This window comes from Stylophora pistillata, chromosome 9 (assembly GCF_964205215.1).
Source record: "Stylophora pistillata chromosome 9, jaStyPist1.2, whole genome shotgun sequence".
Classification (NCBI taxonomy): Eukaryota; Metazoa; Cnidaria; class Anthozoa; order Scleractinia; family Pocilloporidae; genus Stylophora; species Stylophora pistillata.
In genome coordinates this window covers 8514782-8536692 of record NC_142527.1, presented here as the reverse complement: position 1 = coordinate 8536692, position 21911 = coordinate 8514782, and the positions used below count along the sequence as shown (strand labels likewise).

Below are 21911 nucleotides of genomic sequence, written 5' to 3'. Positions count from 1 at the left end.
AGGGCTTCCTATAATTATTTTTTTTGAACCACGTGCTTCAGTTTGCTATAACAGAAGCTGCAACACACACACATACACACACAACAAAAAAACGGAAAAACCGGATTCATCCTTCTGGTTCTGTCGTTATAGCAAGCTTCGATATCATCGCCATCGTCCAATAGAGAGTCTTTGCTGAACATTAGTTAGTCACCACAACTGTAGCGTACATAGCCAGAATTTGAGGAAATATTTCCCGAGCTGAAAACATTTTTAATTTGGGAAAAGCAGGTCTAGAGTCGAGTTGATTGCACGATTGAACAAATGCGTATCAAAACAGATCAAACAATAATGTTGAAATTATTAAAAAAAAAACGCGCGACATTGTGGTAAATCACGATTGAATACTCCCAAAAATTTATTGAGCAGTTTCTATATTAATGATCATGTTAACGTCCTATGATACTAAATAACCATAACTTGATTTCTTTTAACTGAAGTTTATATCCAGTTTCTCAACGAATTAACTTGACTTACAAACACGCGATTAGATGAGGTGCTATAAACAGCAATACCAATCAAAGCGAATTCAATAAATGGCTGGGGGAGCCAATGAATTTCGAACGGATGAGTAACGCCTGTGCTGTTTCATTTAAAGTTTCATTCTTCCTTATTACCGCAGCCTTTAAACGTGTTCAAGCAGATCATGTTGATTTAAACAGATACGAAATTAAAAACAAAGATTCAGGGGAATTGTTTAAGCAACGAGCTTCCGGCCAAATTAGCCCATTGCGACAACCATCTCTTAACTTGTATTTTGTAATGTTTTATCCTTATCCAGTGGAGACCTTTTTTTAAATGCTATGATAGAAAGCACAAAGTTGTGGACACCATGAAGGCCAAACGTTTGTGTTAATGATCAGTGAGGTACTCCTATCCGGACTTTGAAACTATTCCTTTAGCATACATTCATAACCATGATCTTTAATTCCCTCATGCTAAAATTTTCATCAGGTTAAACGGAGTAAAGAAAGTAACATGGTATCAACAGAAGCAGCCGATTAAAGCTGGTTTTTCGTTTGCTTTCCGTTGTCAATGTCGTTGTTTTTTGTTTTGCAAAAATAACGGGCATAATACCTAAAAATAAATCCGGTACTGTTACCACATGGAATAAAAATAAAACCAACCAAACAAAGAAACAGACAGACAACCCCCCTCCCCCCCAAAAAAAAAAAATTAATAAAACTTCCGTCAGCTCTGTTACTTAAACACCTTATAAAATTTCGATTTCAACCTCACTAACCATTTTCGACCGCATCTACAGTGAATTGGAGTCTACGGGATATCATGAGGACCGCTGCCTGCACTTTTATGCTGTTTGCTTTTGGTGTTACTACTACCACTGAAGATCGAGTCACTGATGGTAGGCACATTTCTTCCTAAATATTTTATCAAACTCTGAATTCATGGTTGAGTCAGTTTGCTAGACATAACGTCTCGTAGTCACGTTCGACGCACTAAAAACTACTATAAAACGAATACAAGAATTGTAAAAACGTGTAAAATGGTATATAAAAAGTCACTTGTAACAATGTAGCGGAATTCCAAATCGATTTCGATCAATTACGATCCTCATCAGTAGTACTCCGCCATGTTTAAAATACTCATAAATAATTGTTCATATAAGTGACTCTGAAATGTCCACACTTCTTCCAGGCTTCATGTAAGCGGTCATGATGTATCAATCACAGCTCGTGGGATTTGAAAAAAGTTCCATTCGTTCTTGGAGTTCATAAGCGAGTCTTCGTTCACATTATTTATCCTCACTCCTTCAGTTATTTGTCTCAGCATCGCGTCATTGTGATAAACCCCCGTCACATCCATTCGGAACTGCTTTACCTCTCTATTGTGTTTCTCTTTACAGTGTTTCCACAATGCAGATCGTTCTTCCTTATTGTTAAGTGATTTCGTATGCTCTTTCCCTCTGGTATACGCGCTCCTGGCTGTTTCCCCCGGGGAAACAGCCAGGAGCGCGTATACCAGAGGGAAAGAGCATACGAAATCACTTAACAATAAGGAAGAACGATCTGCATTGTGGAAACACTGTAAAGAGAAACACAATAGAGAGGTAAAGCAGTTCCGAATGGATGTGACGGGGGTTTATCACAATGACGCGATGCTGAGACAAATAACTGAAGGAGTGAGGATAAATAATGTGAACGAAGACTCGCTTATGAACTCCAAGAACGAATGGAACTTTTTTCAAATCCCACGAGCTGTGATTGATACATCATGACCGCTTACATGAAGCCTGGAAGAAGTGTGGACATTTCAGAGTCACTTATATGAACAATTATTTATGAGTATTTTAAACATGGCGGAGTACTACTGATGAGGATCGTAATTGATCGAAATCGATTTGGAATTCCGCTACATTGTTACAAGTGACTTTTTATATACCATTTTACACGTTTTTACAATTCTTGTATTCGTTTTATAGTAGTTTTTAGTGCGTCGAACGTGACTACGAGACGTTATGTCTAGCAAACTGACTCAATTATCGAACACGTTCCTGGCCTCGGCCCACAAAATTTCATCACAAAGAATTCATGGTTGTTAAATATAAACTGAAAGCCAGCAAACATGTACAGTGTAGGTATATTTTCTTCCGCGGGGATTCTGCTCCGACTGTTTCAGTGCTTTCCTTTGAAAGCTTTGTATACATTTGCCAAGAAAAAAAATGTCTCACACTCTCTCTACTAATATTAATTCATGTAAAACCAGCGCAGAGTTAATTAGGCGATAATGTTAAAATTATAGAGCGAGAGAGATCATGGTTTATCAAATGATCAAGTTCTCAAAAAAATCTAATTTGGCATTTATCCATATTTATGATCATGAGATGTAAACGCCTCACAATATATACCAAACAACCCACCCTCTTTGTAAATAAAGTTACTTGTGGATTTCTTTTAACCGAAGTTTGTACCAGTTTTCTTGACGAATATAAACAGATTTATAAGCGCGTGATTGGATAAAGTGCTCTATAGAGTAGCATCAATGAAAATAAATTTAATAAGTGGGTCAGGGAACCAATTGCAATAAACGGGCGAATAATAACAAAGCCTGTGCTGTTTCATTTACGCTTACTATGGCTCCATCCTTGGTTATTACGACGTAAACCTATTGAAGACCACATCGATTTAAATGGATACGAAACTTAAAAAAGAAAAAGCTACTTGGAGAACTTCTTTGAGTATCATAGCCTATCTATCGTTCCTGTCAAGTGCATTAGTTTATGGTTAGGGAGATACTCCTCCTATCCGAAATTAAAGAATAACTTTTCCTATAACATAATGTTCATCATTATAACTTATGACTGCTAAGAGGACAGTTCAGTTAGAACTCCGTCACATGCAGGACGACTGGTACAGCCGGCAAGCGGACACCATCTAGGGTTACGCTGATATAAAGGACATAAAGAGCTTCAAAATCGCCGTCAAGGCCGTCTACGATACCACCAAATCCAGTTCACCCCCTCTCCACAGCGCAGATGGGAAGACACTGATATCAGACAAAGGGAATATCCTTGAGCGCTGGGCATAACACTTCCACATTGTCCTTAACCGCACCTTGAACATCAACTAAGAAGCCATCGATCATCTCCCGCAAGTCCCAATCAACAACGCAATGGCTGACCCACCCACGGAGGCAGGGGTCGCAAAAGCAATCAAACGACTCTATAGGGGCAAGACACCTGGTGCTGACTCCATTCCTGCGAAGATCTACGCTGCTGGCGGCCCAACGCTAATCGAGAGCCTCACCAGCCTCTTCGCCACCATATGGACTCAGGAAAAGCTGCCACAGGAGCTCAAAAACGCCTCCATCATCCATCTCTATAAACGCAAAGGGTCCAGGAGCTCCTGCGATAACCACCGCGGCATCTCCTTGCTCTTCATCGCTGGGAAGATTCTAGCTCGCGTCATGCTGAACCGCCTCAATGTACACCTAGAGTACGATGTGCTTCTTGAGAGTCAGTGCAGATTCCGCGCGGGCCGAGGCACGGCCGACACGATCTTCGCTGCCCACCAACTACAAGAGAAGTTCCAGGAGCACAATGTTGGTCTCTATACCACCTTCGTGGATCTCACTAAAGCCTTTGACACCATCTGCCGCGAGGAGTTGTGGAAGATCATGGCCAAGTTTGGATGCCGCACCAAGTTCATTGCAATGGTCCGCCAGGTCCATGACGGCATGTATGCAAGAGTGCAGGATGACCGCAAGTGTTCAAAGCCCTTTCCTGTCACCAACGGCGTGAAGCAGGGCTGCCTACTGGCACCAACCCTCTTCAGCATCGTGTTCTCGGCATTGCTATCGGACGCCTTCCGTGACGTAGACGTAGGTGTCAGATTCCGATACCGTACTGATGGCAGGTTCCTTAACCTCCGGAGACTACAGGCCAAGACCAAATAATGAGTGGACACAGCCCGTGACTTCCTGTTTGCTGATGACTGCGCGCTCAACGCTAGCACAGAGTCAGATATGCAGGAAAGAGTGGACATGTTCGCTCAAGCCTGTGACGACTTTGGTCACACCATCTCCACCGCGAAGACCGAGGTCATGCACCAGCCAGCACCTGCAATGGCCTACACCGAGCCCACCATCACCGTCAACGGTCAGAGACTCGCTGTAGCAGACAAGTTCGTCTATCTTAGTAGCACTCTCTCGCGCGCTGTCAACATCGACGCGGAGTTGGCCTACCGAATAGCCAGAGCCAGTGCTGCTTTTGGCAGACTGAAAGACAAAGTCTGGGAGCGCCGGGGCCTTTAAGCTCGAAACCAAACTGTCTGTGCACAGGGCGGTTGTTCTCCCAATCCTGCTCTATGCATGCGAGACATGGACTGTCTACTGCCTGCACGCCAAACAACTCAACGCCTTCCACATGAGATGCCTGAGGACCTTGCTTCGCATCAGGTGGCAGGACAAAGTACCAGACACTGAAGTCCCCCAGCGTGATGAGTCAGAGAGCATCCATGCCATTCTTCTGCGCTGTCAGCTCCGGTGGGCAGGCCACGTCCGACGAATGGACGACAGCCGACTTCCAAAAAGACTGCTCTTTGGTGAACTTACAGCAGGACAGCGCCCACTCAGTCGGCCAGAAAAAACGATACAAAGACTCTCTGAAAAGGTCTCTTAAGCGCTGTGACATTTCCTGCTCCCCATGGGAAGCGATTGCGGAAGACCATCCTGCATGGCGCTCTCTTGTGAGAGCGGGAGTGCTGCCATTCCAGGTCAACTGCGTCTGTAAGAAAGATCAGAATCGACACAAGAAGAACACAGGCCGCTTTTAGAGCTGTATGCTGATTGTCCGCCCCAATCTACTGATTGACCACATATAATCGATTGCGACGTGGCCAAAGCTAGAATTTTCGGCAAGGGGCCACGCGTATCGGCGAATGGGCTCTCATCAAAAGTTCCGTCACAATTATGTCTAGTTGTTCCCTGGAGACTTGAAGTGTAGATGTATGCAAATTCAAGCTATCGTGCAGGCTTTTCTGTATTTTGACTATTTCCATCGTCTGAGACTGCGATTCTTATTGGCGGCTAAGAGTTCCCTAAGTCAGTTGTCGCTCCTGACTCCTCTGAAATAGGACTCCATAGAACACTTTTTCAATTTTTTTACCTGATCCCTTACATTTTAGACTTTTATATCATTATTTTCATAGCTTATCTCGTCCCATATTCGTTTAACATTTTTTTTTTTTTGTGCGTGTAATTTCCTTAGCTCCAGCCTAACTTATTATATTCTTTGGCATTCATAACTATCCTACAAAGCAGAAAAGTAGGTCATCGTTATTGAGAGCATTACAAATTTTGAGAAAAAGACTTTTAATTTTCTTTTACATCGAGCAACACATTTTAACGAGGTCCATATATATAGGAATGACAGAGACGTACAAACGTTCTGTCGCTACGCAAGAGTATTTCATCTGCGTTCATAATTGTTTAGAAATTTTGTCCTGTTACTTGATAGAAAATAGATATTTGATGTAATTTTATCGTTTATAGTTTTTAATTAAAATTGCATTTGTGATATGTTTTTCTGATTTCCGAAGTGATCTCATTCTTGAAATTCGTTTTGTTCACCCAATTCCTGTTGTACCATGGTAGGTATGCAAGTCTTCCTTCTGTCCGAGGGTTTTTTGAGTTCACTTTTTGTATGACTACTTTTAATGATTGAATGAAACGTAATTGTAATTTTAAAATAAACAAATATATATGTATGTATATACTTTTTTCCTTGCTCTTATTTTTTCTTCTTAATCTCTCGGCTTTTCAACCAGAAGGCTCGACCTGCTCCAAGTATGATTTCCACACGGAAAAAGCTGACTGGGAGGAGGCCAAGAAAAACTGTGCCAAAAACAGTGGTTCACTTGTCTCTATGGAAACCGAAAAAGAATGGCACTTTGTTAGGAACTTGACCAAGAATAAAAGAAAAACACGTTGGTTCATTGGTTTATTTGAAAGTGCTAACAGTTCTAATACGTGGTACTGGTTGAGTGAAAGCAAAGCATGGGTTAACGAGGGTTCTAATGAAACATGGCGTTGGATTAAAGGAGAACCAAACAATCATAACAGAGAAAAATGCGTGGAGATGATGCAAAATGGAGAGTACAGCAACATAGCCTGTGAAAAACCTTCGTATGATGACGATCCGGGATATATATGCGAAAAGCAAGTCAGTAAGTCGATGATCATGCCTATCTATGTCAACCAACGTTACTAATCACAGTAAGACAAAAAGTTGTAAACAATCTTTGATTTTGAAGCAAGTAACTCTTATTCATATTTTCTCCTCAGATTGTTCCACTGTTTCATCGAAAGCAGATATTTTCATTTTGAAAGGTAGAGAACCTGCGTCAACCCACCAGCTGTTAGAGACAAAGACAACAGCCACCTCCCTCAGAACTCAAAGGAAGAATACAAAAACTGAAGATCGGCATGAGATGCTTTCAGAAGGTGGGATTTACTTCGTTGAAAGTTTATTATTTAAGATATCCCTAATGTACCGCTCGCTTCTTGTCAGATGTCACACTGCAATCCCCCCCCCCTCCCAGCCCCCACCTCCAAAATATGAATGAAAAAAGAACAAGAAAAGGGTGATAGGAAGGGGACGGTGGGTCAAGATTATGACAGCCACCCTTTCCTGCCCCATTTCTCATTGGTTTTGGGCGAATAATCCTTAGATACCACATGATCGTTCTTACTGTCATCAGAATTGTTATGGTTAGCATTGTTCTTTTTATGATCATTATTATTATTTTAGTCAATGCTATTATCGTTATTATAACTACTATTATCACTATCACTTTGTGACTCTTTTAAGTCACTTGATGACATTCTGGTCTGCTGTCACGACTACTTTGATAAACGTCTACGTCCTATGCTTCTTCTTGCACTAAAAGGAAAAATTTCCAAGAAAGATAAACTTTTTAATAAGCGTGTTTTGATGTGCAGAGTTCGGATTTAGGAGAGTCCAACAAATTATGAACAATATTTCGAGCGTTTTACTGAGCTATTCTGCGCGCACAATAAGAGAAAAAAAAATGACGAGAAGTCTCTTTACCCTCAGTGGAAAGGAACATCCTTTATGTAAAACATTTGAGGGTAGGACCATTCTTCGACCATTTTACACAGCATGAAAATGTAGATTTACGCCAAATTAAAGTTGCGTAAATCTGCGTAAAGATGGTTAACAAACTTTACATCAACTTTACATTGTTGGTAAAGGTCTGTAAAGGAAGATTTACGCAAAGCGACGTACAGCCCACGTAAAGCTAGCGTAAAATCGTTGGGTCAAAATTACGCTTATTTACTCAAAACGTAAAGTTGACGTAAACTCGCACTTTACTCAACTAAATGTAAAGCATTTAGTTGAGTAAATAATTCGCTCCGACGAAGGGCTAACGCTCGAAACGTCAGCTTTTGTAATCATTACGGTGGCCAATTTACCATTTCAACTTTTGTTGATATATCCAAATTATAAATGTAAAGCAGTTGTAAAGTTTACGTAATGTTGATGGGTCAAATTTACGCTTATTTACCAGGGATGTAAAGGTGACGTAATGCACACTTTACTAACCGAACGTTTAAATACGCTTTTGTAAAGGTAACATCAAGATGGTCAGAATCATGCATGCTCCTTTACGCCGTTTACCTAAGGTTTGTGTAAGGGCACACTTTGTGTAAAGGAACGTTAAGATGTCAGAACTTATCTCTGTACCCTCTTACCCTCTGACCCTCTGCAGCCTTGCACAGAAGCGGGAAAAGGTATAAATAAATGTAAAACTTCTCTGAAAGAAATATTTATTTGGACTGCCCACTGGGCCAACTTCTTTACCAATTGGATATTTGACAATTAGTCCTCAAAATCGAGTCGAGTAGAAGAAGTTAAAGATAATCCAAAAATAATGATTCCTCGTGAACATTGCATGGTAGGATTAAGAGGCATATTAAGTAATAATCATATAGACAACCCTGAATGTTGAGAGCCAAAGATACATTCTCTCGGAGAAACACTCTTGCCTACAAAAGCATATACAAGATTTACTTGCCAGTGGGGTAATTATGATAATTTACTGGTTTGAAATGAGCTGATGGCCCAGTAATGAAGAACCAATCAGAGCCCAAAATAGCTCATATCTAGAGGCTGTCTATGGAACAACAGAGAAGAGAGTGTTTTTCTTGCTCTCATTATAAAGGGTTGTTTATATAACAATCAAAACAGTAATTACAATTACAACTCATAGCCTATAAAGCAATCTTATATTTCAATTAACCTTACAGTTTAAAAATGCCTCCCTGCCTCAAGCCTTCCTTAAAGTATTTGTTCCTAAAAGCTAAATGTGAAACTATTTTGTCATTGATTTCGTTTAATTTCTAAACCTGAACACGGCGAACAGTTTTATGAGATTGCTGGCATTGTTGTAGAGAATATGGAAACTTTCAAGGCTATATTATTAACAAGGCCTTACATGTATCTGTTTGCTCTCTATTTTTGGGTTTATACTTCATGCAAACTGATGTAACTGATTTGCATCGCTAAGCTAATCAAAAGCTGCAATGTTTTTCTCTTAAAGTACATTGGGTGACCAAAATGTAGGTACTGTAGGTCCTGCTAAGACACCATCTTGGTCAGACAAAACAAATTGTGGTCAGATATCACCGAAAAAAGTTGAAAACTATATTTTCTTAAATTATCAAGCTATTACTTCCTTGCATTGGTTTGCATTTTTATCACTGGTACCTATAATTATTATTCCAACAGTAAAATGTATCATTACACTGTTATAAGGGTCTGTGTTATCACTGTTCCACCATAGCACTAACTGAGTGGAAACCAAATTAAGACACTACAATTTTATTTTGCTTACCCAAATATGAGTTTGATTACAAAAAATGACAGGCAAAGAAAATGAGCACAACAATATTTACTTGATGACATTCTGGTCTGTTGTCACGACTATTTTCGATAAGCGTCGACGTCCTGTGCTTCTTCTTGCACTAAAAGGAAAAATTCCAAGAACGATAAACATTTTAAAAAGCGTGTTTTGATGTGCAGAGTTCGGATTTAGGAGAGTCCAACAAAATTTGAATAATATTTTGATCGTTCTTTTTACTGAGCTATTTCGCACGCGCAATAAGAGAAAAAAAAATGACGAGAAGTCCCTTTCCCATCACTGGAAAGGAACATCTTTTATGTAAAGCATTTGTAGGTAGGACCATTCTTCGACCATTTTACATTTCGAGGATCCGGAAACGGCTAAAAATCTCGACATCATTCTTTTCTTAATTTCGATGACAATTCGTTAGGAAAGGCATTAGAATTAGTCTCGCAGTAATACACCTGTACGTTGCGATGGGCATAAATTTTGATACCTCTGTTATACATGTTGTGCGATGATACCGCAGCAATATCCGATCGAATGCTTTAGCTCCTTGTCTGCCAATAGAGACCCGTAGCACTCTGTAAGTTACGTTGTTTATGAAGAGCGAGCTCACGATAACATAACTCGTCGCACTCTCATCCCCAGTTTCCACAGTTTACACAAGGAACGCCTGGGACCATGACTCCCCTTTTGGCGACCAATTAAAACGGCTTCCATTTTTGGACTCGGGCTTTTCTACGGATGCCCGAGAAAAAAATCAGCTTGCTATTAATCCAATTTTACAGTTTCCTTGAAACGCGATCTCTCACCAAACGAAGCTGGAAAAGCGAATAGTGAAAGGTGTAACAATCGGGAAGTCTCCAGCAGAGAGTTGAAGTTTTTTCATGCAGGATCTTGATTATTTTTACTTTGAGTTAGTTTCTGTCTTTTCCGTTATTCTGAATCCCTGTTTTCTACCAGAGAAAGCCTGGATCAAAGAATTGAAGGCACAATTGTTACGAAGTGAAAAAATCTAACCTTGCCCTATGCTTTTCCCGATAAATGCTTTGGACTTGGTTTGACTTATTCGTTTTGTTATGTATACATTGCACGACTTTGAAACATTTTTTTTTCTTTCCTAAAAAGTGTTGCTGACGGGCCAGGGATCCTCTACAACTCAGTACCTTATCAGTTGTTACAAACATCGGTGGTGTCAAGAATGACAAAAACTGCTTCACCCATTATCTGACAATCGCTATCTTAGGAGGATTGTTGTTTATATTATCAATAATCCTTGCTGTGGTTTTGATACTGCTACCGAAGAGACAAAGTGAGATAGATACTTGGATTTTATTGGAATTTCATTTACAAATCTAACGCTAATTTTAGCCCGCTTTGTCATCTTGGTCATCTAAGGGCAGACTTGATTAAAAAAAAAAAAAAAAAAAAATCTAACTAGGTAGTTAGATCTTATTGGCATTTCAGTTAAAACTTAACTTTAATCTCTAGTCCCACTATTATCCTGGTAGTCTAGGGGCAGACTTGATATAAAATGTTCAAGAGATGCCTAAAATCAAACGAACAGGTTGATCACTTTCAAAGTTTAAGTGGTGAGTTTAGGATTAGAAAAACACGAGTTGAGGCAAATACAAAAAAACATACCCTATTTTTCTTAGGCGTTCTGTAATCAAATACTATGATGCCTTTGAAGATCGACTGAATCTGCAAAAATAACACCTAATTAAAGAACAATAAAATTACGCCATGCCAAATCAAAAAAAATACCAATCAAGACGCCCCAAAGAAGATAGTGAATACTTCTAGGTAAGCTGGGGGTCTTATTGAGGTCATGGCTTTTACGGCAGAGGGTTAACATTATTCCTTCGTTTTCACCAGAAACTTAGGGTTAACTCTTTTTACGACTATCGCTTGAAATTTTTCAATTTTTGCAACTAACGCCTAAAGTTTCTAGCCGTGTTACAGCTATCGTTAAACGCCATTGAGATTCTCTAAGCTTTGCCACGCCTTCTTGGCTGGTCAAGTTATTCAACCTACATGTCTGTTGAAGCCTGAATTCAACTTTTACATGAGCCCAAATTTTAACTCTTCGGAGCAAATAAAAATATATTTTTTTTCCTGTTTGTTTGTTTTTGTTTTTGTTTTGTGTTGTTTCATGTTAATTTTTTTTCTTTTATTTTGGTCTCTGATGATGGTATTTGAAATTACTCAACAGATGTAGTAAAAGAAACTGTTATAAAGTAAGTAGCCCCCTTTGCACCTGTTTTAATTTTTTTATTTATTCGGTCTGATGTAAATTAAATATGCGATTGGTTTGATCCAGGAGTGCAAAAAAGACATCTCACCGCGCGGTAAGAATGATAACTTTCTAATGTTTTTGAAAGTGACAAGCTAACAGCACAGAAAAACTCTCCAGTATGTTATTCCAGATTAAAATGACCCCTTCTTGCAATCAGAGTAAGGTGACACCTTCAGATTCGCCTTCTGCATGTTAGTGGAGTGTTAAGACGTAGTTACATATGATTTCGAAAGAAAGCATTTCCTTGTCTTCCCCTCTGTCTAGTCACAGAGACTTGGTCTCATAAGGTAGCAAGGCTAATGCAACTTTGAAAGACACTTTAAATAGGCCACTAAATTGTTTATTTGTATGCTGTCATTGTACAGGAATCAACATGGCTTCAGAGAAAGCTTGCCGTTGAATGCTTTGAAGGTCGGTGCCCAGCTTAGCTTAGCGGCGGGAAGTAAAAGAAACCAAAGTGAGCCGTCTGTCCAACAGGAGGGTGTATATACCGCGCTGTGTTCAGAGTCAGTAATGGTAATTACACAACCAAAGAGATTAGAATTACCCAAAATGAATGTTATAACTAGAAGTATAATTAACGACTGTCTAATTTCACTTGGCAACGTTTATGGTTTCTTTCAACTTTTTTCATTGTATTGACGAGTTCAGTCGTGTTTTCAAGCATTAATAGTTTTGAAAGGACTCAAGAGCAGGTTTCGATAACCATGCGCACCTACTAAGTCAATAGTACCATCGTGTTTCTAACGACTACCACTGAATATTTTGCAGACCTCTGATGAGGATGGGTCCCGAACGTACGCTTCCCTTACGAAATCAAAGGATGAAGACAACGACATTGAATATGAGAATCAAATATCTGTTCTTGAGTATATTAATGCTTAAGTGTATTGTTCATAAGACGGGTAGCGTTAATCCGTAAAGGGCAGAAGTGAACGAAATATCGATAGTGTGTGTCTTTGAAAAGCCATAGAGGAAAAAACAACAGTTTCCATTGACATTGGGGTAGTTTAATGGTGGTTTGAGCAACCCTGTCCTTGAATTATGCTCTATGTAGACGAAAAGTAAACTATGCCTTTAGCTCGTCTAGGCAATCTCATCTGTTCACGCTATCGCTTAATTAGAACTTGTTGCAGTCTCGCCATTAAAATGAATAAAATGTAATAATAACAATGATGATATTAGGTGATTGATTATGATCTTTTCTTACTGTACTACGTAGTTAATCATCATTAAGTATTTGATAGGATCATGTTTGAATTTGTTTCTCCACCATTTTACAAACGCATAAGTAAAGATGAATGACCTGTATTCCTGTCTCTCGGTGAATGTCATATTTCAGTATCTCTTTATCAATTTTGTACTCAACCTTGCTCAGAGTTCCTACTTCATGTGGCTGACTTTGATTGTATGACGTTAGATTATAGGATGAATAAGACTAATGAAAGAGTAAAACGCACTGAAATCTGCGCTTTTTTACTGCTGTATTTTATTACTATTATTTTTTTATTTTTTTTTTTTAATTATTAATGCTTTTTAATTGGGGGGCGGATTAATTAAAAAAAGAGAGACTGGTACTCGTTGACATAATTTTCTTAAATCCAGAGATATCTAGCACGACAGTCGTACTGGAGGAACTCAAAGAGTCATGGCTTTAACGGCCAACGGTTAAAATTCTGACCAATTAGCAGCTACAGGTTTAAAACTTTCCATTGCTTTCACCAGAATTGTTTTCCATTTTTTTTTTTTTTTTGGTTACAGTTAACCTCCTGGACGACTAACTATTAAGGTTTATCATTTTTAACGCCTAATGGCTAAGATTCCTCATTTCATACTTTTTTAGCAATGCACCACCACAGATGTAGATACATAAGACACATCAAAAAAGTTTAACGTAAAGACATGTCTCCTCCAAAGGTCAAAATTCGTCTAAATTACTTCTAAGGGTAACGAGGAGGTTGAATTATGAAAAACTGAACTTAGTTAAAAAAAAAAAAAAAGGAAAAATGTGCCATACTAGGAATACTTAAGCTTAGCGATGTTAAATCGTCCTACAGAGCTGGTCACACGTTTACATTCACTTCCCAGTTTATAATATGACCCTTGGATACAGCCCAGATGGGGCTTGTTTACTGGTTGAGTTATGATATATCACACAGTAATCTCGTGAGTGGGAAATTAACGTCTCCTATCCCTAACCCCGCAGGAGACGGGACCTCCATTTATTCGTACCTATCCGAGAAGACTAGAGTATCTAACCATTTCTTGATATAGGAAGGTGACATATTCTTCTCACTTGTTTTAAGACCTTGAGTGTTGGTCTGGCCGGGGCTCGAACCCTCGACCTCCTGCACAACAGGCCAGCGCTCTATCCCATGAGCTAACTGGGAGTTAGCTTCCTCCCAAGTCCCACCTTGAGTACTGGATATTGCGTCGATATCGTTGTGGTCGTTTAAGCTCAACAATGCACCCTGCTTTGTCTGAAATAAGCAATAACACTTTGCTTCTCCTTTAATTATAAGAGGAGCTGAAAGTGGAAATTAGTGTTGTTTCCCTCATGCAAAATTTCCCTTCTTTATTTGGCTTATTCTTGATTAAAGACAACTTGTTATCAATCTATTTTACCATTTCCTTGACCCGTGAGCCTGCGCCAAACTTCCTCCCGAGTCACACCTTGAGTAATCTTGTGAAAAATACAAAAAAAAAACAAAACAAAAGAACACTCGTGATTATGGAAACAGAGCAGGAATGGCATGCTTATTACAATTGAGATTCATAATAAAACAGGCAACCCACGTGGTGAATGGTATATTGGCTTGAAACGAAATTTAACAACGCCGAGATGGACTTGGATCAATGGTAAACCGTTGACTATTGACAAATGGCATGCAGTGGGCAGAAATCTTGACCAAAGCGACTCGTATTGGTTAATTCATGGGGAATATCCACCTGGAGCTAAAGGATCATTTAACACAATCAAGAGGGACATGCCAAGAGGATGGATTTGCAAGGAAGAAACAGGTATTGATCAGTACCAGAAAAAGTAAAATATTAGCTGCATGTATCAAACTTTGATTTTCATGCACAAGTTTGAATTTCTATAAGCTAATCTTACCCTCCCTTTTCCTTCCTTTATCTTTCCTATCTCCACTCTGCCCACTGATAGCTCATCACCATAATGTGAGCAAACAGCTTAGTCTTAGCCGTAAATGTACTCAAAAGCTTTCTGGATTATAGGGACGTGACACTTTTCCGTAATTGGGATATTACTCGACAAACGTATGGTGGAAGTGTGGCAGTAGGTATGTTTCTTCAATAGCTAACTGTAGAGGAATTTGTTTTCACGATCCTGTTCCAGCAAGCACAAGTCCTCCTAAAACATTGACTGAAAATAAAGCTGTTACTGCACAACGCAAGAAGACAACTGAACAGGATATCACTGCTGTATCAGGTAGGATCAACGATCAGTAGTAGTTTGAGTGTATGAAGATGAGCATCATTCATTAAATCCTGGATTTGCGTGTTTTGTATTGATATTTTTCTTCGAGAGTTGTGTGGTTGTTTTGTTTGCCTGCTCGTTTGCTCTTTATGTGAGAAATAAAAATTCTTTCTTCTTGACGATAATTTCTGTTAAAGTATTCCGTTATGAAAGCGAGAGGGACCTAGAGTGAAGACTCTATGTTTTCAAAACTAAGTATTTGAAACGCTTTAAATCCAGGGTCTGACCTGATTCCTACTAGCTACGGCAAAGTCAACAGAAAAAGTTCAGCGGAGATCTTTTCTTTTTGTGGATAAGTATTTAAATCCCTACAAACCTAGTAACCCACAGGAATTCGCTATACGGGGGACAACCTATATTGTCAGCTTGTTTGTTTTTTTTTTTTTTTTTTGCTTTTTGTTTGTGTTATTTTTCTTGTTCTTGTTTTGTTTTTCTTGTTGTTGTTGTTATTTTTTGTTTTGCTGTGTTTTGTTTTGTTTTATATTTTGTTTTGTTGCTGTTGCTGTTGATCTTGTTTCTTTTTGTTTGTTTGTTTGTTTTGTTTTGCTTTTTGTTTCGTTTTGCTTTTTGTTTTGTTTTCCTTTTTGTTTTGTTTTGATTTTTGTTTTGTTTTGCTTTTTGTTTTTGTTTCGTTTTCTTTTATTCTATTTGAGCTTTGTTCACAGTTTAGGCTTCCTCGACGACCACATTGCCAGTAGTGACAAAGGTCGGTGTCCTCATCGATGACAACAAGTGCTTTTCCCTTTATCTGGCAGTCGCTATTTTAGCAGGATTATTGTTTACAGTATTCATAATCCTTGCTGTGGTTATGAACCTTCTACGTAAGAAGCAACGCGGAAAAGGTACTTGGATTCTATTGGCAATCCATTTAGAATTCAAATGTAATTTTAGCCCTTTCTTTTATTAGGCAATCAAGGGGCAGGCTTTATTAAAAAAAGAATTATCCAAAAATAATCTGTGAGATATATATAATCACACAGACAAGGGAGCCAAATATAAAGTTAAAGTTGTGTGGTTCGGATGAGAAAACCCCGAGTTGTGGCAAATGAAATAATTACACCTTTCAAGTCTCAGGCGTACTTGATTTAAATGATTTGCTTTCTCGTTGGACAGACTGGTTCTTCAAAAATGACATTTTACTAATTGTAAAATTACGCCATGCTAAATCAGGGTAAACTGACCAATCAAGACGTGCTAAAGACAGTATTAGATCACAACTCTAAGAAAGCTGAGGGTCTCTAATCTTTAATCTTTAATAATTATACTCCTAAGACAGCCAAAAAAACAAAAAAAAAACAAAAAGAAAACTATACTAAGAGTTTCAAAATAATATCATAAGAAATAGCAATAATAATTTCAAAAACAATGGCACTAAGTAATGAACAACAATCGGTTAAAACTATTGATATAAATATGATCTATGAATTACAAATAAATAAATATATTGTCCTTTGGTAAAAAGAAAACTTGTACACATTAGTTGATACGCTGATTTCGCTTTTACGGCGAACGCTAAATATTTTGGCTATTTTACGGCTAATGGTTAACAGTCTGACGGCTACATTTTTTTGCACTTTTTATGGCTATCGATTAACCCCATTAAGAACCTCTAAGCTGTGAGAATTATTTTTTCGGTTGGTCAAGTTGTTTAGCCTAGCTGCTTATAATTATTGAGTTAAAAGTTGAAGCCAGGCGATAAACAACATGTACGTGGGTTTATTGCCGATAGCATTTTAATGGTAAAATACTATCGGCGATAAACCCACGTACATGTTGTTTATAGCCTGGCTTCAACTTTTCTATATACTTAAACACGAACTCTTTGGAGAAATGAAAATGATGTGTTTGACTTTATTTATTTGGACTCTATTTTGACTGATGATTATATTTCATTTCGTTTAACAGATCCTGATCAGACATTTAGTCAGTCGTAGTTAACTCTGATCGCATGAGTGTATTGCTAAAAAAGATTCATGATTTAGAACAAGATGATATAACCTGTCTATTCTCTTGCTCAGAAGTAATATGTTTTCTTTTTGGAATTCGTTTTTAGTATTCAAATGGCTTGATTCAGGCAAGACGAAGACAACTGGATCGTCTGAGAAGATAGAAAGCTTTCCAATGCTTTTAAAAGTCACAAAATCAAGGTTGCTGATAGCTCCCTAGAGGCCAGTAGATGTAGTATACTAGGACAGCGGTTGTTTATGTAAAAGTATACATCCGGGAAAGTGTGAGCGGGGGAAGATTATTAAAGAAACGTGTACTGTGTGTACTGTTGTTGTTCGCCTTCGTGGCTGCCTTTTGTGGCATACTTCTTCATTTTTAGACACTACAAATTGGCGACGAGGATGTCGAATTCAGTAGAAAGGGCGCTTCCGCTTCTAGATTTAAAAGGGTCTTCCTCTCAGGTCGCGGAACGATGGCGACAGTGGAAACGATCGTATCAGTATTACATCGATGGCAAGGGAATTACGAATCCTTCTCGGAAAACAGCTCAGTTACTTCATTTAGCAGATATGGAAGTACAAGATATTTACGAAGATATTCCAGATCCTGGACCACTGAATGCTAACGAGGATAATGAGTATGTGGTGTGTCTGCGAAAGTTGGATGCTCATTTTCGAGCCGAGGACAATGTACCGTACGAGCGTCATGTCTTTCGTCAACTTACGCCGACAAAGGGAGAGACCGTCGATAAGTTCATGGTTCGTTTACGTAAACAAGCTCGTCATTGTAATTTTGGTCCAACTTTGGAAGAACGGGATCAATTGATTGAAAAGTTGCCTAATGTTGAGCTAAAGAAGAAGCTATTGGAAGTCGTTAATATTACTCTGCAAGCAGCAATGGATAAAGTTCGAAAGTGGGAAGCCTCACACGAGCAGGCAAGTCAAATGGTCATGCCAAGTCAAGAACCTGGAGCAGGTACTCATGCAGTTGAAGAACGTCATGGGCGTGGAGACAAAGGGAAAAGCGTTTGTTTCAACTGTGGTAAAGAAGGTCATTTTGCTCAAAGTACAAATTGTCCAGCCCGAGGTCGCAAGTGCAGCAAGTGTGGTAAATATGGTCATTATGCAAGCTGTTGCAAAGGGGGAAGGAACTCGAAGCCTGGAAAACAAGGTAACACCCAACAACGGGGAGGCAGACAGCAGCGTCATGGTAAGGGGAGACAGGCAAATCATGTTGAGGGTCATTGTAACGAGTCAGGTGAGGATGACAGTTTTGCTTTTACTATAGAAGAACAGACATGTGCTATGTCAAATTCCTCTGAACCCGTTATCTCAGTGAAGATTGGTGGAATCAGCAGAGATGTGTTGATTGATTCAGGTTCTGCAAGTAACCTCATTAGTAAAGATACACTGCAGGAACTTAAGTATCAGGGGCTCAAGATTGAATTAAAACCTTGTCTGAAGAGATTGTATGCTTATGGGGGTCGAGAACTTAAAATTGAGGGCCAGTTTCAGACAGAAGTTTCCGTACCCAAAGCAAAGGTTGTGGCAGATTTCATTGTTGTTGAATCCGGGCGTTGTTTGCTGGGATATTCGTCCGCCACAGATCTTGGAATCCTTCGTGTGGATCTCTCGGGAACTCTTGGGACAGGAGACTGTAACACTGTTGATGGTACCTTCGTGGGAGGACTCAAAGCAAAATACCCCAGTGTATTCCAGGGAATTGGAAAGCTTAAAGATTATCAGTTGAAGCTACACATTGACCCCAGTGTAACTCCAGTCGTTCAAAAAATGCGACGAGTACCTTTTTCTGTAAAGGACAAAGTAACTGCCAAGGTTAACGAACTCCTTGAAAAGGACATAATTGAGAAAGTCGAGGGGCCGACGGTGTGGGTAAGCCCAGTCGTTGTTGCTCCTAAACCGTCCGGAGACATAAGGTTGTGTGTCGACATGCGGAGAGCCAACGAGGCCATTATTCGGGAAAGATTGCCCATACCAACCATAGATGAAGTCCTTGAAAGTCTTAATGGGAGTGGTGTTTTCTCGAAGTTAGATTTAAGGTGGGGTTTTCCCTGGATCCTGATTCAAGGGATATCACTGCTTTTACCACCCATGATGGTATATTCCGCTACAAACGTTTGAGTTTCGGTGTAAATGCCGCACCAGAGAAGTACCAGCATATCATCACCCAGTCAATGGCAGGTCTACAAGGGGTGTCAAACATAGCAGATGATCTTATCGTTCATGGTCGAGACACTAAAGAACATGATAAGAACTTACACAGTGTGTTGCAACGTCTTAGTGAGAAGCAGCTGACTTTGAATGCTGAAAAATGCACTTTCCGAATGACTAAAGTGGTATTCATGGGCCTTTTGCTGAGTAAGCATGGCATCGGCCCAACGGAGGAAAAAGTCAGAGCAGTTGCAGAGGCAAGTCAGCCTCAGACACCATCAGAAGTCCGTAGCTTGTTGGGGCTCGTTGGATTCAGTGCCAGGTTTATACCCGATTTTGCTACCACTGCTGATCCCCTCAGAAAACTTGCAAGAAAAGGGGAACCGTTCGTTTGGGGTAAGGAGCAGGAGCAATCGTTGCAGAGATTGAAGAGTCAAGTTGCAAGTGCACCAGTCCTAACTTACTTCGATAAGGACACACCCACCCGTGTTATTGCTGATGCAAGTCCTGTTGGAATTGGCGCCGTGCTGGTGCAAGAAAAGAATGGGGAAAGCCGTGCCATCTGTTATGCTAGTCGTAGTTTGAGTCAAGTGGAGCGTCGTTATAGTCAGACAGAAAAGGAAGCACTAGCCTTAGTCTGGGCTTGTGAACGCTTCCACCTCTACTTGTACGGGCTTCCACAGTTTGATCTGGTGACAGACCATGAAGAACTTAAAGTCATCTATTCAAGGAAGTCTAAACCTTCAGCCAGAATAGAGCGCTGGGTTCTGCGTTTACAACCGTACAACTATCAAGTTTGCTATGTGCCTTCAAGAAAAAACATCGCAGATGCCCTTTCCCGACTGACGAAGATACCTGCTTCAGACAATTCCGCGGAAGATGATGGATATGTACGCGCGATAGCTCTACATGCTGTCCCTGCTGCATTGAGAATCAAAGAGATTGAACAAGTCTCAGCACAAGACTCTGAGTTGCAAGCACTCAGGAATTGTCTCATCGAAGGGAAATGGGACAATGCCCCAAAGCAGTATTTGCCAGTGCGCAATGAGTTGACTTTTATTGGCCATGTAATTCTCCGGGGGACAAGAATTGTTATACCCCAAGCACTTCGCAAGAGAGTCGTTAGTTTGGCACACGAGGGGCACCAAGGAGTCACAAAGACAAAGGAGAGACTTAGAACAAAAGTCTGGTGGCCTGCTATGGATCGTGATGCCGAGAAAAGATGTGCAGAGTGTTACGGGTGCCAGATGGTCACAAAGAACGTTCCACCCCCACCATTGAAGTCAACACCGTTACTCAACCAACCATGGGAAGAAGTAGCTGTGGATCTAATGGGTCCGTTACCTTCTGGGGAACATTTGTTAGTTCTCGTTGATTATTACAGCCGGTAGATAGAGGTTGATGTTATCCGAACAACTTCCAGCAAAACCATCATTCATTGCTTGAATGCCCAATTTGCAAGACATGGGTTGCCTAAAGGTCTGCGTACCGACAATGGCTCAAATCTTGTATCTAAAGAAGTAGAAGATTACCTGAATGAAATGGGGATTGATCACCATTACACAGCACCTCTATGGCCAAGAGCTAATGGTGAGGTAGAGAGGCAAAACAGATCGCTTCTGAAGTCCATGAGAGCAGCCCATGCAGAAGGAAAGAACTGGAGAGAGGAGCTAAACAGGTTCCTTTTGGCATACAGGTCCACGCCACATTCAACCACAGGAAAGAGTCCCGCCGAGTTATTGTTTAGGAGAAAGCTGACAACTAAAATGCCTGAGCTAGTCAATGTTGAAGAGGAGGAGGTAGAAGTGAGCGACCAAGCCGTTCGTGATCGGGACAATCAGAGAAAGCAGTTTAACAAGGACTATGTGGACAAGAAGTTCCATGCCAGAGATCGAAATGTGAAAGAAGGAGACAGTGTTCTGCTTGAGAAGAAGAAAGAAAATAAGCTGTCACCTTGCTATGAGAAGGAACCATATCAGGTGATATCTCGTTATGGGGACCAGGTGGTGTTGCGATCGCCTCAAGGTGTCCAGTACAAACGCAGCCTTCAGCATATTAAGTCCTTTAATATGCCAGATCTAGAAGAACAGGAAACGCCACAACAGGACGCTAAACCACGGACTGAACCTAAGTCATTTGAGACGCCACCTGTGGCAGAGGATCAAGTACCAATGGCTGAATCACCACCAGAAGATGTACCTTCTACTGTACCTACAGCTGAGCAGCATGTGAGAAGATCCGGCAGAATTACGAGCCGTCCAAAGGCTCTGAGTGACTACGTTCTGTACTAAAACTAGTGACATTGGCATTTTCATATTACTGTTCGTTGTTATTACATGAGTGACATTGAAACGTTGTTTTATAAGCTGAACGGCCAAGGCTATTTTTATGTTTAGCGTGATTTTTGTCTTGAACATTTGGAATCGAATTGAACTTTTACGGTGTCTAAACAAAGTGGAAGTTTGTAACGTTTCTGTCTTTCGAGGTCAACCATCTAAGCGAAGAAAGAGAGGGAATGTAGTATACTAGGACAGCGGTTGTTTATGTAAAAGTATACATCCGGGAAAGTG

At 40.0% G+C, this 21911-nt stretch overlaps 1 protein-coding gene, 1 long non-coding RNA gene and 1 pseudogene across 3 annotated transcripts; all 3 read left to right on the top strand.

Annotated features, from left to right (window-relative positions):
- The first annotated feature begins 987 nt into the window (after nucleotides 1-987).
- Nucleotides 988-7121, top strand: LOC111345693 (macrophage mannose receptor 1). Its single transcript, XM_088734397.1, has 3 exons — nucleotides 988-1402; nucleotides 6324-6722; nucleotides 6841-7121. The coding sequence occupies exons 1-3, from the start codon at nucleotides 1327-1329 to the stop codon at nucleotides 7119-7121; spliced, it is 756 nt and encodes a 251-aa protein (XP_088590523.1). The 5' UTR covers nucleotides 988-1326.
- Nucleotides 7122-10264: 3143 nt separating this feature from the next.
- Nucleotides 10265-13485, top strand: LOC148723079 (uncharacterized). Of its 2 annotated transcripts, XR_015991946.1 has the most exons (4): nucleotides 10265-10737; nucleotides 11641-11665; nucleotides 12090-12240; nucleotides 12496-13485. It is a non-coding gene; the product is annotated as an uncharacterized LOC148723079 (long non-coding RNA). The 2 variants fall into 2 exon arrangements; XR_015991945.1 differs by having other exon boundaries at nucleotides 10265-11665.
- A 3942-nt stretch (nucleotides 13486-17427) lies between these two features.
- Nucleotides 17428-19311, top strand: LOC148723078 (uncharacterized; annotated as a pseudogene).
- Nucleotides 19312-21911: the final 2600 nt, after the last annotated feature.

Excerpts from the sequence above, each read along its gene's own strand:
- LOC111345693 (XM_088734397.1), top strand. The coding sequence starts at position 1,327 with ATGAGGACCGCTGCCTGCACTTTTATGCTGTTTGCTTTTGGTGTTACT. Across the intron at positions 1,403-6,323 it reads TGAAGATCGAGTCACTGATG|AAGGCTCGACCTGCTCCAAG; the intron begins GTAGGCACATTT and ends CTTTTCAACCAG. Across the intron at positions 6,723-6,840 it reads TATATGCGAAAAGCAAGTCA|ATTGTTCCACTGTTTCATCG; the intron begins GTAAGTCGATGA and ends TTTTCTCCTCAG.